The sequence below is a fragment of the Theropithecus gelada genome, chromosome 13 (genome assembly GCF_003255815.1).
Source record: "Theropithecus gelada isolate Dixy chromosome 13, Tgel_1.0, whole genome shotgun sequence".
In the NCBI taxonomy this organism is placed as follows: Eukaryota; Metazoa; Chordata; class Mammalia; order Primates; family Cercopithecidae; genus Theropithecus; species Theropithecus gelada.
The window spans coordinates 51,042,904-51,058,893 of record NC_037681.1 but is presented as its reverse complement, the minus strand read 5'-3'; the positions used below and the strand labels follow the sequence as shown (position 1 = coordinate 51,058,893).

The 15,990-nt window shown below is 46.3% G+C and overlaps 1 protein-coding gene across 1 annotated transcript; it reads left to right on the top strand.

The window, feature by feature from the left end:
* The first annotated feature begins 6 nt into the window (after window positions 1-6).
* LOC112604670 (serine/threonine-protein phosphatase PP1-gamma catalytic subunit) lies at window positions 7-2,420 on the top strand. Its single transcript, XM_025353935.1, has 2 exons — window positions 7-1,109; window positions 2,014-2,420. The coding sequence occupies exons 1-2, from the start codon at window positions 167-169 to the stop codon at window positions 2,082-2,084; spliced, it is 1,014 nt and encodes a 337-aa protein (XP_025209720.1). The 5' UTR covers window positions 7-166; the 3' UTR covers window positions 2,085-2,420.
* The last annotated feature ends 13,570 nt before the right edge of the window (window positions 2,421-15,990 follow it).

Below are 15,990 nucleotides of genomic sequence, written 5' to 3'. Positions count from 1 at the left end.
GGGAGAGAAGGAGGAAGCAAGGAGCGGGGCGGCAGGGGGGGGACCCGCCGCGGCTGCTGCCACCGCCGCCACCACCGCCTCTGCTCGTGGCGTGGGAAAGGAGGTGTGAGTCCCGGGCGCGAGCCGGCGGCGGCGCCGCTGCGGGAGGGTCGGCGGTGGGAAGGCGATGGCGGATTTAGACAAACTCAACATCGACAGCATCATCCAACGGCTGCTGGAAGTGAGAGGGTCCAAGCCTGGTAAGAACGTCCAGCTTCAGGAGAATGAAATCAGAGGACTGTGTTTAAAATCTCGTGAAATCTTTCTCAGTCAGCCTATCCTACTAGAACTTGAAGCACCACTCAAAATATGTGGTGACATCCATGGGCAATACTATGATTTGCTGCGACTTTTTGAGTACGGTGGTTTCCCGCCAGAAAGCAACTACCTGTTTCTTGGGGACTATGTGGACAGGGGAAAGCAGTCATTGGAGACGATCTGCCTCTTACTGGCCTACAAAATCAAATATCCTGAGAATTTTTTTCTTCTCAGAGGGAACCATGAATGTGCCAGCATCAACAGAATTTATGGATTTTATGATGAATGTAAAAGAAGATACAACATTAAACTATGGAAAACTTTCACAGACTGTTTTAACTGTTTACCGATAGCAGCCATCGTGGATGAGAAGATATTCTGCTGTCATGGAGGTTTATCACCAGATCTTCAATCTATGGAGCAGATTCGGCGAATTATGCGACCAACTGATGTACCAGATCAAGGTCTTCTTTGTGATCTTTTGTGGTCTGACCCCGATAAAGATGTCTTAGGCTGGGGTGAAAATGACAGAGGAGTGTCCTTCACATTTGGTGCAGAAGTGGTTGCAAAATTTCTCCATAAGCATGATTTGGATCTTATATGTAGAGCCCATCAGGTGGTTGAAGATGGATATGAATTTTTTGCAAAGAGGCAGTTGGTCACTCTGTTTTCTGCGCCCAATTATTGTGGAGAGTTTGACAATGCAGGTGCCATGATGAGTGTGGATGAAACATTAATGTGTTCTTTTCAGATTTTAAAGCCTGCAGAGAAAAAGAAGCCAAATGCCACAAGACCTGTAACGCCTCCAAGGGGTATGATCACAAAGCAAGCAAAGAAATAGATGTCATTTTGACACTGCCTAGTTGGGACTTGTAACATAGAGTATATAACCTTCATTTTTAAGACTGTAATGTGTACTGGTCAGCTTGCTCAGATAGATCTGTGTTTGTGGGGGCCCTTCCTTCCGTTTTTGATTTAGTGAATGGCATTTGCTGGTTATAACAGCAAATGAGAGACTCTTCACTCCAAAAAGAAAAGTGTTTTGTTTTTTAATTCTCTCTTCCTTTTGCAAACAATTTTAATGATGGTGTTAAAGCTGTACACCCCAGGACAGTTTATCCTGTCTAAGGAGTAAGTGTACAGTTGATCTTTTTAAATTCAGTACAACCCATAATCATGTAAATGCTCATTTTCTTTAGGACATAAAGAGAGCCCTAGGGTGCTCCAAATCTGTACATGTTCTTGTCATAAAATGCATACTGTTGATACAAACCACTGTGAACATTTTTTATTTGATAATTTTGTTTCAAAGGGATTGCTTTTTCCTCTCATTGTCTTGTTATGTACAAACTAGTTTTTATAGCTATCAACATTAGGAGTAACTTTCAACCTTGCCAGCATCACTGGTATGATGTATATTTAATTAAAGCACACTTTTCCCCTACCGTATACTTAAAATGACGATTAAAGCCATTCTTTTAAATATTTGTGACTCTTTCCTAAAGCCAAAGTTTCTGTTGAATTACGTTTTGGCACACCCCTAAGTACAAGGTGGTATGATTGTGTACACATGCTGCCTTCTCGGGGATTCAAAAACAGGTTTTTGATTTTGAATAGCAATTAGTGATATAGTGCTGTTTAAGCTACTAATGATTAAAGGTAATAACATTTTGTACAATTTCCATATAGTCTATTCATTAAGTAATCTTTTTACAGTTGCATCAGGCCTGAACCCGTCCATTCAGAAAGCTTCAAATTATAGAAACAATACTGTTCTATACGAGTGACCGATTATGCTTTCTTTGGCCTACATTCTTTATTCTGCGGTGAAGTTGAGGCTTATAAGTTAAAACAAAGGAACTAACTTACTGTCCACCAGTTTATACAGAACTCACAGTATCTATGACTTTTTTTAAACTAAGATCTGTTAAAAAAGAAATCTGTTTCAGCAGATGACCGTGTACAATACCATGTGGTGAAAATGAATTCAGACTTATTAAATGATGAACTTGTTAAATCCTCTCAGTGTCTATTTATCAGCACAATACACACAGGAGAACTGTTGATGGCATATTGAATAGATTTTCCTGAATAAATTGCTCTGGAAACCAAAAAAAAAAAAAGATTTCGGATAGACTCATAGAGCAAAACCCAACTCTGTGCACCGTACAAAAGGCACACCTAAAACCAAATGATTCAGGAAGGCTGAAAATGGAAGAACGGACAGCGTTACACTCGGTAAATGCCAGGAAGAAAAAAATCAAGAATCACGAAGTTAATGTAAGGAAAGGGAGGATTCAGAAATCACTATACAAGACAAAGACACTTTATAATGCCAGGGGTTATAATTCACAACTCAGATGTAAGAATTATGAACATGCAGTCAACATAGTAGCAAATTTTATACAGTAAGAATGATGGAAAAAATCAGGAGAAATTGATAAACACCCATAACAAGAGATTTAAATTTATGTCTTGGTCTAGGGCAGATCAAGAAAACAAACAAAAAGAAACAGGTCAAGTTATAGTCAACCTTAGTAAGATCATAGGGCAAGTACTGTACCCTAACACTAGAGAACACACCTTTTCAATGCCAAGTGAAGATAAGCACTCATGAAAGCCTTACATTAAGCCACAAAGGGAACCTCAATAAATAATATAGGTAATGTTCTCTAGTCACAATAAATGTAATAAAATTAAAAATGAATAACAATATCCTGAAAACATTCCTTTCATCTGAAAATTAATAAACTCCTTTCTAAATTAATAAACTCATTACTCTTAGGTTAAAGGGGAAAATAGAAACAAATAGAATTAACTATGTGTATTAAAGAAAAAGTACACAAGTTAAATCCAATGAGCATATAAATAAAGCAGTGCTCAGAGGAAAATTAATAATCCTTGACAGATATATCAGTAAAAAATATATAAAACAGGCGAATAAGATTCAATTCAGAAAGAAAAGGAAAAACAGCAGGAAGGAAAATATAAAAGCAAAGTAAATAATAACAGAGAAACATAGGACCAATACATAAATCCAAAATGTGATCCTTTGAAAAGAGTAAATTGAGAAATGAAAAAGAAGACACAAATAACAAAGAAACAGGGGGAATAAACATAGAAAGGAAAATTAAAATAATCATGTGAAACCACTTTGCATGCTATTAAGTGAATATATCCTAAAACCTGATATAATGGAAGTCAATTTGGGCTGGTAAGAGAAAAAAATTAGATAAATTGAGCAGAGTATTTGAACAAATAATGATTCACGAATTGGGCAGTCCTCAGAACCAGGAGAGGTTCAGAGAGCTATACTTAGCAACGTGAGCAGGCAGTATTTACAGATAGAAAAAAGGAAGTGACACACAGAAAACACTTGATTGATTACAGCTGGGCATTTGCCTTAATAAGGACATGATCTGATCAGTTGGTAGCCTGTGATTGGCTAAAGCTCAGCTGCTCTAATTGGCTGAAACTCAGATATTTTTACAGGAATATACTCTTCATTAAGTTGCAGTTTGTTTACATACAAAGTTAAGTTGCAGTTTGCTATGTAGGAACTCAAAGTAGGAAGGCAGCCTCAGGCCAAATTTAGTTCAATTTAACAGGGCTCAGAGGGGTTGCATGAGTAACTAGTAGAGCCAAGACTGGATACAGTCTTGTGACTCCCAAGTCAAAGTTTCTCAAGCACGTCCACTGTCTTCTGCCTGCAGCTTCCTTGGACAAAAGCTGGGAGATCCGGATCCTGTCTAGGGTCTGCAGGAGGAGAAATCGGCAGAAAAGGCTGGCTCTGGGTTTGTTGAGCCTCTGGAAAAAACCATCATTGGCATCAGGGACCAAGAGGCCTAGCTAGACAGAGTCCTCCCTCTTTATGGAAGCCCCAGCCTGCCCACCAGGATCATCCAGCACACAGTGCACACCACCCCACAGCTTTCTGGCTCTACTGGACTCTGACCTCTCCCCTTACTCAGCCTGGACTGCATCTTTCATCTGTCTGGGGTCCTCAGGACAGCACTCACTTCTGCCACTTCCCCACCTCGTCCGCTTCTAAGAGCCAGATCCCAGCCAGCTGTAATGCAGGCCACGTTTCCTCAAGAAACTGATACAGCACCCAAGAGGTGAGGGGCAAACCAGCATCCCCAAACCCAAGTGTGGAGTCCACCCAACAGAGAGTGGGCTCCAAGAGAGCTGGAACGTGGATCAGCAGCCCATAAGGATGCAAAATCAAGGCCAGCCTGACAGACACCAAAGATACCCACCATATTGGGTTCAGTGGAAGAGAGAGTTGTGGAACAATGCGATTAGTATAGTCTACTTTGTAAACCTTTTTTGCTGATTGTAAAAGTAAGATGATGGAGGGGAGAGAGGAACACATGAAGTGAAAATATATTTTCCTATCACCCAGGAATCCCCAGCCTCTGTTTCTAGGTGGCAAGCTCAATTTTCATGTCTGCTGTATTCTTATTTTTCCATCTATGAAATAGCATGTAAATGTTTATAAATAGGTTATACATACACATACTTTATATTAAAATTTCACACCAAATGGAGCCGTTCATTAATGTGTTCATTCAGTCTTCCATTTTAAATGGATTGGATGCCAAAGATCTGATGATGAGCAAAACTAGGGCCAGTCCCTGCTCCCACAGAGCCCAGTGTGGATGCGACCATCAAATATCCACACAAAGGAAGGTATAATGAGAAACTGAGATCCAGTGAGGAAACACATGGGAAAGTCTCAACAGTGAAGCTTTCCACAGTGGCAGCCACAACTGTCATTGTTTAAGAGACAGTTACCAGCAAGCTGGGCATCGCAGACCTGGCCATCAATGCATTCTCTTCAGGCCTCTACTCTGCTTCTGATTGAGAACCAGAGCTGTGACTCACTGCCCTCCACCAGCTGCTGGAGGGGCTCAAATGACTCAGCCCCACCCCACCCCATCCTCCAGGAATGCTTCAGAGGAACAAGAGACAAAATTATTCCATGTGACTCAGGCCCAGCCTGGCCCACACCCTCTGCCCCTCTGTGCCTGAGAAGCAGTGGTGGCCATCACCGTGCCCCTGAAGGACACATCTTTTCAGGTAAGCAATGCGCTTAGGGAGATTGTCGTAGCCTGTTTGGGCTGCTACAACAAAAACGCCACAGACTGGTTGGCTTAAATGACACACATTTACTTCTTACGGTTTTGGAGTCTGGGAAATCCAAGATCCAGGGAGATTCAGTGTTGGCTGAGGACCCACTTCCTGGCTCAGAGGTGTCCATCTCCTCACTGTGTCCTTACATGGCTGAAGGGGTAAGAGGTCTCGCTAGTGTCTCCTTTATGAGGGGACTAATTCTATTCATGAAGGCTCCACCCCACCCTTGTGACCTAATCACCTCCCACCTCTGCATGCCATCACATTAGTGAATACCATGCTAGGATTTCAACATACAGATTTGGGGAGGAAGCAGCTCCAGAGAGGGATCCTCACAACACAAGCTGTGATGAATTTCTCAGGGTGGAGCTGAGCTTGCCAGTGGAGCAGTAAGGAACCATGGCTCCACTCCACCTCCTCCCTTAACAGGGCCCTTCTGACCACACCTGTCCCCATGAGTGTCACCTCTGCAGAGAATCACAAATCTGAGTCTCCAGTCTGCCAGAACCTCAAACTGCATACGTCAGAGCAGTACCCACCATCCCCTTCCAGAGCCCGTTCCAGAGCCCAGCACTGCCTCGCACATCTACCTCCTCGAATGACTCTACCTTCTGTTCTGAATCCTAATCTTGAAATCCTGGAGTTCACTTCAGCTTCTTCTCCCTCTTCTTCACTCTCCTCACCTAATCCATGATCAAAGCCAGTCACACTTACGAATTTCTTCCCAATTTGCCCTTTCCTTGCTTTCCCTGCTTCCGCCTTCTGGGCATCTCATGTTCTACAAGGACCCTCTCAAGAACACCTCACTGGCCTTACTGACTCCAAGTTACAGACTTCTCAGTGTGCTCAAAATATTTTCCTAAACACAATGAGGCGGGAATTTCCCACCATCCATTGGCATTGCTGGCATCTCCTCAGGGTCTACAGCAGAGACCACAAACTCCATGGAGGGCAGGCAGATGACCAAAGGGATGCAGGCCAGGGCGAGTTGATAAAAGGGCCACCACAGGGAGTGGTGAGGACTGGGGCAGATTGGAGGATGCTTGTCCTGCTTAGGAGCAGCCACTGCCCAGCTACAGCTAAGTATAGCTGCAAGAGAATGGAGACCCCAAATTGCCAGACTTTTTAGAGTATCACAGGATGCAAGAACCCAACTTTGTCTATGAAATCTCTTTTTTTTATAAAAGTTGGTGACTAATTCACATGTAAAATACTCTCAATAATTTCCTTATTCCTGCCATTTGGGGCCCTCTCTGGTCTGGGTTTACATACACTTCCAGCACCATCCTCCCTGTTTATGGCCAAAACCATGCCACACTCCAGGACACTAGGCTCTTTGCCATTCCCAGGACATGGCTTGCCTGGCACATTCCATCCCCTTCCTTGCAGATGCTGTTCCCTGTACTGCACTGTGCTATCCCTTCCAGGCCTATCCAAATCCTACCCACCTATGAAGGGTCACCTCACTGCCACCTCCTCCAAGGACCTTTCCCATAGCCCTGAGACCAATGACTCCATTCCGCTCCACTTTGCTTCCCCTGCATGTTGTACCCCTGCCCCAGTGCAAGACACAACCTGACCTGTTTATCTTTGGCTGTGCATGTACCCATCACCCACACGGTTGGAAACGAGTGCAGACACTGTGTCTTAGTCACAAAGCCTGCACACGGTAGGTGAACTAGAGACATTTCAGGAATGCTGCTAATTAGAATTTAGGAAAGGGGACTGATGCCACAACAGAGCATGGACTTGGGAATTTGGGGTGTCCATGTCTTTGCACAAGTAGGGTCTTCTCAGCACGAACTTCCTGATCTGCACACTCAATGTCCCTGAAGCCTCCAGCCCCTCTTCCACCCCATTTTGTGTGAGGTGGAGCCCAGCACTCTGAGGAAGTTCTGAGTCACTGTCTGAGCCTCGGCCTAATGCACTTTGCAGGCTTTGTCATTAGTAACCTGGCCCACTCCTTGCTTTGCAGTTCCCCCTGGTTTATGGCGAAAAACATCTGTATGAAAGTGGGCCTTGCCAAAGTGTTTGCAGCTACTCCCCATTCCTCCTCCTGCACCTGAAGTCCTGGTCCCCTTCCGGCTGTTTATGACTGTTTGCTGTGGAAACGACTGGATTCATAGCCCAGGAGGGAGCAGGTGCAGAGGCGATAGGAGAGCAAATGAGTTCACTCAAGTCAATGTGCCTGCTTCTCATTCTGACCCTGAGGGGCAGGGAATGCGGGCCAGACCAGTCAAGGGAGGACGTGGAGCAGGATGAAATGCAGGCTGCTTTTCCTGGAGATGTGAGCTGGATGTGAAATGGCCTCCAGATGTGGGCTGAAAGGTCCTCTAAAGTTTGAAGCTGAGCTTTTAACAGTCTCCCTATGGGGAACCAGAAAAGCCCTCAAGCTGAGGAAGCTTTATTTGTTTCATTGCACACAGTCCTGGTCTCACAGTTCCCACCACTGTGTGCAGCTGCTGGGCCTGGGTTCCTGAACACCCACATGGGCCCTGGCCATTTGGTCATCCAGGAGGACACAGAGCCATCCCACCTGGTCAACTTGCTGCGGAGGCGGGAGTTTTCACCCCTGTGTTTGGTTAACATATAGATGAGAAGGGTTGTTGTAAGGACCAAGTGAGAGGGTTTGCTGGGCACTGGGGAACACTACACAAATGCAAGCCATCAACTCACTAATTATTGGTGGTCGTTTCGTAGGCCAAGGAGTTGTCTGGAAGAGACAGACACAACTTACTAAGGGACCAGCCCCTGCTAGGGAGTGCTTTTGTTCAGATCTTCCATTCAACAAGCTATTTTTAAGCTCCTACTATGTGCAGGGCATGGTGCTGAGCTCTGCAGGAGAAAAAAGTGCAAGTTAGGGGTCCTGTTCATAAGACCCTTAAAACCTGCTAGCAGAGATAAAGCAAGTGCTACGCTAATGAGAAAGGAGCTAGGAAGGGAGGGAGCACTGGTTTGTGTGAGAAGAGCACTCGTGGGGACAGCAGACAGGAGTTTGGAGTCTCCTGTGCAGCTACTGAGGAGGGTTGTTGGCGAGCAGAGTGCAGAATGGGAGCAGTGGCGACGGCGGAAGGTGGAGGGGCAGCTTGAGTCCATGAGAAAGGTCCAGGAAAGCTGCCTCTTCAAACACATCTGGCCACTGGCTTTGTGTCTTTAGCAGTTGGTGAGACTCCTTTTGTGGGATTCCCTGAATAGAGATAGTAGCTGGCAGCTAATGAAAGAGTTGACTGATGAAATGGAGATCTCCTGCTTTTGGGCCAAGAGTCTGTTTCATTGCTGGCATGGAGTCACAGCCCAGTCATGGACAGATGAAAGGGTCATCCCCTCAACACCATCTTTGGGAGTCCAACTCTACCAGATCCCTGGCACTGGGATGTTGACCAGAAGGTCGAGGCCAGAACTAGCTCTTTCTGCTCCAAGAAGTAGGAGACTTTTCCTCCAAGCAAATAATCTTTCATTCTCAATAGCTAGAGCTTCTATAATCTCATGAATAGTCTTGCTGTTTTTTAACAGATGCCGGGTAGTTCTAATAATCCTTCTACTCGAGCTCAGAACACTTGCTACACAGTAAGAATTTAGCCAGTTTCTCCTTGATAGTTAGGAATTGCTATCTTGACCAAGCTGAGGCTCAGATCTTCAACCGTCATCCCCTCTCCCTGACTTGTGGTGAGTACTTTGTCTTCTCTGGAGTACCCCTTGCCCAGGAGTTGAAGGGCTGACTTTTGCTGAAGGTGGAGATGGTAATCTCAATCCTGACATTAGAGAGTTTAATGATTGCTTTAAAGTCTCCTTACTTAAAGTTCCCATAAAATCTAGCAGGTTTATGGCAAATTTAGCTCTCCTTCCAATTCCCTACCCCTCATCTTACGCTAGAGTGTTTGGGAGCAGGTCAGTAGATCAGGCGCTACTCTGACCCAAAGCCACACATTTAATGAAGAACAACTTCATGGTTCAAGCAGCATCACATGCTTTTACTTGATCAGCTTCCCAGCACTGCTAATAAAAGCTTTACTCAAAGAGAAGCCTCATGTCCTGAACTAACTACACCCAGCACAACAGCTGTCAGGTCAGATGAGGCCTGTACTCCATGCAGCCTTCTCATTTCAAGCTAAGTGTTATCGATCTCCATTAGCTGCTTCTGTGATTAACTGCATACTTTTGCACAAGCACTCAGTAGGAATGACTAACCCCATGGAACATTCACATCTGAGGGAGACCAAGTGCTTCTCAGTGTGATCCCCGTACCCTCTGAAAAGCACAGTGACATGGAATCTGTTCCCCATGGAGAGTTGTGTATGACAGGTTCGGGGAGGGCCAGCGCGCCACCCATGGTCATTTCACAAGCCTAGGGAGTCACAGACATCATCAGCCACCCCTCCCCACCTTCCTGCTGTTTGCATGTTCTTGGCCAGGTGCCACTTTTCAGTGTCTAGGAATGAAATTTAGTTGAACCAGGACCATACATTTCTCTGGAGTGATACCAACAGATGATTGTCAAATGACATAGGGACCTCAAATAAAATGAACCATTCCTTTCTGAAACAGCCAACACCTGCTTTCTAGGGGCATTCAGAGTTTGAGCCTCATTGACCATATGGCAGAATGGCTTCTACAATTTTATTATTGATCATGAAAAGTAGCCTTTTATTTTCCCTCCCTCTTTCCTTTCCAGGCTCTACTGTGGAATGAGTTCGTGTCCACTGATCCAATCATGGCTTTCATGATTTTTTTTTTCACCTCAGCTATCTTACCCTTTGCCCCTATCTTTTCCATCACTAAAGGCCTAACTTCTCTAGTTTATAAGGCTCTGATTAGAAGTTCTCTGTGAGCATTTGCTCTCAGCGTCCTGGGTGGCCTTTGGAAGTCTCCCTTCATCCTGCCTTCACAGTTCTGCGCATGGCTGTTCAGGGTGGGAATAAACACTCTCTCAACCAGGGGTGGCATGACAGTCCCAAGGGACAGGGTGCCTGGTACACAGTAGGAGCTCAATAAGAGTTGCTGTTGTGTGGCCTTGGATGAGTCACCTGCCCTCCCTGGGCACCACTTTTACAATCAGCTCTCATTTTTGCTAATAATGATGATGGAGGAAAAAGACAAAGAGAAGGAAGAAGAGAACACTAAGAGACACATACGAAAGAAGATGTAGTGCATGATATAGTGGTTGGGGGAAAAGAAAGAAGAAAGAGAGGAGGATGGAAAAGCCTACCTCGAAACATAAGAACATAACAAAGAGGAAGATCTGCAGGACCACAGGAGTCCCACAGGCACCCCTACACCAAAGGGCTCCTGGATTCCAAGTATTTGCTACATGGGAAGGAAAGTCCCCAGCCTTGTCTTTCCTTTAGCACAACAATGGAGCCCTCCTTCCACTCCTGGAAACACGAGAGGTCACATCTCATCATGTCTCAAGCATGTCTTCTCATGTCTCATCGCCCTCCACCTTGCTAGAAGAGGGATTTGTGAGATTTGGGGTGTGGGAACCTGGCCTGGGAGAGTACTGAAAGATTCGACACCCTTTAGTGCTGACTTCTGCCTCCCTCCAAAGATCAGAGCCTCCAGGTCATGCTGATGCAAGAGCCAGAGCCTAGACTGAACACCAAGGGTCCTGATTCCCCAGCTAGTTCTTCATCCTATCTCCCGACACCCTCTACTTATGAAGGAACAGCTCTTAGCCCTTCCATTTGGAGACGGCTTCCAAGTCATGCCCACATTGACCATTTTCAATAATTCACCCTGGGAAGTGGGTGTCATCTCCTCATTTTGCAGATCAAGAAGCTGAAGCTCAGCAGGATTAACTGACTTGCTCAAGTCTTGAATTCTGCCTCTTTAATACATAGCTGAACTACTTCTTTATGGCAAACACTGCACCATGCTGAGCTCAAAGTGGCTTAAATTGGGTCTTGAGTCCTGAGTCGAGGGAATGATGCATTGATTCTTCCCTTGGTTCCTGGAAGTCTTCTAGCTCTAAGGAGACATTGGCTGCTGTCTTCAAGCTCTGTGACTTGTCTCTTCCCAGGGCACTGTGGAGGAACCTGGAGCCCCTGGTACCCACCTGCTTGACCTGGGGGCTACAGGATATGCCTTAGGCTGTGACTCTTAGGATTCCATAACAGCCTCATCAGCACTTTGTGTGCCTGACTTCCATCTTGCAGTCTTGGCCTGGGGGAATCCATTTTCCTACTGTTCCGGAGACTTCCACACTGAGTGTCCAGAGGGCTGGACTTCTACAGAGGGTTTTTTTCCTATGGTATGGGGATACCATGCCTGTATACGGTCTTGGCCCTGGAACTTTGGCTACCAAGATGTCAAAATCTCTTTATATTTGAGTCTTTATAAAACCAAAGTTTCTTCCAGAGGTGATCCCGTGTCACAATGTATACCAAAAGCATGACTTGCACCTTTGCATTTCTCCAGCCCCTGGGGTGAAACAACAAAGGGGAAGTTCATGGAGAGGTCTATGGAAAACTGATTACTTCATCTGGCTACCTTCTCTGCAGGTCCACAGTCAATCTTCTGGTTGAGGGCCTGGAGCCTTTACTAGTCAGGAGCACCAGAAGTCAGGGTGACAAGCTAGATGGGAAGCAGAAAAGAGCGAGGACAAGCTGGGACCTGCCAGACACATTTGCATCTGTTTCACACCATATGCAACCATGACAATCATTCAGAGAGTAATGGCCTCTATTCCACTTCTGTCTTCCAGATCTCATACCAGTTGCCATTTGGCTGACTCTATATGGCTCCAATAACCTGGAGCCTTACAGGGAAGATAATTCTGGGAGTATAGCCCCCAGCTTAACCAAATTAACACAGCACCATCCAACATGGTGTACTTTAGCAAATCACTTCCCTCTGAGTCTTTATTCCTCTTCAGTAAAACAGGGGAAATAATACTAACAATAATCTAACTCAGACTGTTGATTAAATAAGAAATATATGCATAGTCTGGCATATTCTAAGTATTCAGTGCTGATATGGTTTGGCTGTGTCTCCACCCAAATCTCATCTCGAATTGTAGTTTCCATAATCCCCACGTGTCGTGGGAGGGACCGGTAGGGGGTAATTTAATCATGGGGGGTGGTTACCTCCATGCTGTTCTCGTGATAGTGAATGAGTTCTCACAAGATCTGATGGTTTGATAAAGAGTTTTCCCCCCACTTTGCTCTGCACTTCTCCTTGCTGCTGCCATGTGAAGGACGTGTTTGCTTCCCCTTCCGCCAGGGCTGTAAGTTTCCTGAGGCCTCCTTAGCCATGCTGAACTGTGAGTCAATTAAACCTCTTTCCTTTATAAATTACCCAGTGGTGGGTATGTCTTTTTTAGCAGCATGAGAACAGACTAATACAAATGCATACTATTTTGCTTATTATAGAAGAAACTCATACATGCTTGTTGAATGAATAAATTGGAACCCTTCGCAGAGGTATAAAGGGGACAGGAAATAAGTCACCAGCCAGAACTTCAGCGCCAAGCTTCCTCTTGTGGGAAGCTTGTGACCAGAATAAATCTAGAAAATGTCTGTTTAGACATCATCTGGGTGGTCTGGCACTGAGAATCAGGATGGGCTAGGGAGCTCAGCCCCACTTCACCTACCTCTATCAGTTCAGCTCTTCTAAGTCCAGATAAAGGCTTCTCAGGAGACCAAACTGTCCAAGAATCAGAAAACCTGAGTTCTGGGCTGGGCATGGTGGCTCCCACCTGTAATCCCAGCACGTTGGAAGGTGAGGACTAGCGGATCACTTGAGGTCAGGAGTTTGAGACCAGTCTGGCCAACATGGTGAAACCCCATCTTCTACTGAAAACACAAAAATTAGTTGGGCATGGTGGCAGGCGCCTGTAATCCCAGTCGCTTGGGAAGCTGAGGCAGGTGAATTGCTTGAACCCAGGAGGCAGAGGTTTCAGTGAGCCAAGATCACACCACTGTACGCCAGCCTGGGCTACAGAGTGAGACTCCATCTCAAAAAAAAAAAAAAAAAAAAAAAAAAAGAAAGGAAAGAAAACCTGAGTTCTAGCCCTAGATCTGCATCTCTTCACTGTGCAAGCATAGGTAAGTCATTCATCTGCCACCAGTCTGTGTCTTCCCATCCAGTTGGACCAGAGAATCTGGGTACCTTCCTTTGCTGTCCCTTCACAGGGACATCTGGATGAGATGACAAAGAGAGCTGGTTTGGGAAAACAACTTCAGGCCACTCTGTAAGGACCAATTATTCCACCTCATGGTCAGAATGAGACTACTGCATATGTATGATTCAAACTAACCTCTACAATACATCCACTCCAAAGTTCAATTATAGAAAATCTATCTGAAATGTAAGACGGTAAGCCCAGAGCCCACATTAATTACCAAAAGGTAAGGGCAGGCAGTGATGTTTTTTGATCACCTACCACGAATCATGTGTTTTATTTACATTATTTTATCTTTTGTACAGTGGCCCTGAGCTGGGTGTTATCTCTACTTTCCAGCTGAGGAAACTGAGGCTCAGAAAGGTTATGCAGCCTTGAGATCTGCCCAGGCTCAAGCAAGGTCCATGATGACATTGGGGTTGAGTCCAAACTGGCCTTGCCCAGAGCCTGTGCTGATGACAAGGCCTTAGGAGACGTATAAGGTGCCACCCACAGACAGGAATGAACTTGCATCTCTGTTGAAGATGGAAACTCAGGCTTGTGCTTTGCTGACCAGGCAGGGCAGAGCTGCTGTTGGTCCCTGGAAGTTTAGTCATGGTGGTAAGTGGTCAGGAGTACACAAGGGGAGAAGCAGCACCCAGGATGAGCTCATTATATGGTGTCAGCTAAGCACCAAACCCTGAGATAGGGGCTCCAAGGCAAGGGGAGGGTTCCTCACTTTCTATCTTCAGTGGCCCAAGGAAAAGGAGGGGAAAGAAGGCACCTTTATTCCTTACCCTATGGCCTCCTTGAAGGTCTTGCTCCATAATGGGAAGTTTGCCAATGTGGGACACTTCCTCCCCCTGAAATTCTCCAAGGCTGCCTGGAATTTCAGAGATAGGAGCATGTTATTCCCTGGGTATCTGCAAACAGTGGGTGGAATGGAGACCAGGTGTGACCACAAGGGCAGGGTCTGGGGCCTGAGAGCCCAGTGCTTGCCTTTGCCTGGGTCTGTACACAGCAGGTTTTTGACACACCACCGAGAGCTGGTGGGATGGATGGGAGAAGGGTGAAGTCACCAGGCCACAGAACAAGGAATCCAAGGGAGAGATTCCATAGCAGGTTTGGCAGCAAGTAGGGAGTGTGAGATGCTGGTGCTCCCTGTTTTGTGGTGAGTAGTGGCCTTCGCCCAGGTAACTGTCCTGAATTCATGAGCTGATCCCTCATTTCTACTCTAACCTCTATAGCCCATCCTTCATGCAGCATGGGAGTGATCTGTTTATTTAAAACATAAAGCAGGTCATGTCATTACTCGTGACAACTCTCCAATAGACATACACTGTGCAGTGGACATTTTTCATAGCTGCCTCCAAGGTCCTTTGTGAAGAGGCCCTGCCCTCCTCCCCTCCAACCACTCTCAGCTCAGTGGCTTTGCCACAGAACTGCCCACCCTCACGGCCTCCAGCCACAGCGGGACACAGAGGAGACTCCATGATGCTGGCTGAGTCAGTGAGCAAGTACAGCTGAGATGCTGATCAGAGTGTATCTGCCCATCCCGATATCTTCCTATCCCCTCCTGCTGAACAAAAGACTTCACTTTGGAGCCGCCCAGTTCTGCACATTCTCCTGCTAGCTTTAACCAAACTCCTGCTTCCTCCTGCCAACATCTAGAAGAGGTTCTTAGGAGGCTTCTCCAGTCCACCCGCCATCATGATGCAGTGAGCACTTGAGCCCCAGAGAGGGGAAGTAACTTGGCCAAGGTCTTTCACAGAGTTTGGTGGAGGTGCAGCCAAGTCTGGTGCTGGCTGCCCCGCTGGAGGGCAGTGCCCCCACTGCCCCTGTAGCCACAGGGCCTGGGCTGCAAAATCAGGGGATGTCCCAGGATTCACGGCAGCCCAGAGGGGCCCCTAGATGGAGTCAGTGGCCTCATGATTCCTCTGGGGCACTGAAAGGACCTGGGCCCCAAAAGGCTGAGACCCCACATGGGATCAAGTCCAGCCTCAGAATGCCCTGGTTGCCGGATAGTTGTGCTTGGCTGAACTTGAACCTCTGCTCCCAGGGGCCTCTGAGAACATCTTGAGGCAGCCCCAAGGAGGACAGCCTCATGGTTCTAGGGAGCGGAGAAAGCAGGGGGGAAGCTGAAGAGGAGAGGGGAGGGGACTTAAGCTCACTGTATGGTGGGAGAGAAAGACCGTTTCAGCGGCAGCACTTCACAGTTGGCCAAGGAGGCAGTGGGTGGGGAGGGGGGTTGCTGGGGTGGGTGGGCCGGGAAAGGGGATGCAGCAACCTTTGGAGCTTTACAGGGAGCCTTGCCTTTGCAGCTGACCAGTCCATACGTGAAGGGGTGAAAGCAGGGACCCTGGAGCCAAGTCTGCCAAATCTTTCCATCTCAGCTCAAACTCTGCCAATTAGTAACTCTGTGACCTTGGTCAAGTCACTTACCCCTTCTAAGACTCAGT

Bases quoted from the DNA above. Each gene is read 5' to 3' on its own strand.
- LOC112604670 (XM_025353935.1), top strand. From the start codon at position 167: ATGGCGGATTTAGACAAACTCAACATCGACAGCATCATCCAACGGCTG. The intron at 1,110-2,013 runs GTATGATCACAA...ATCTTTTTACAG, and splicing joins ACCTGTAACGCCTCCAAGGG to TTGCATCAGGCCTGAACCCG.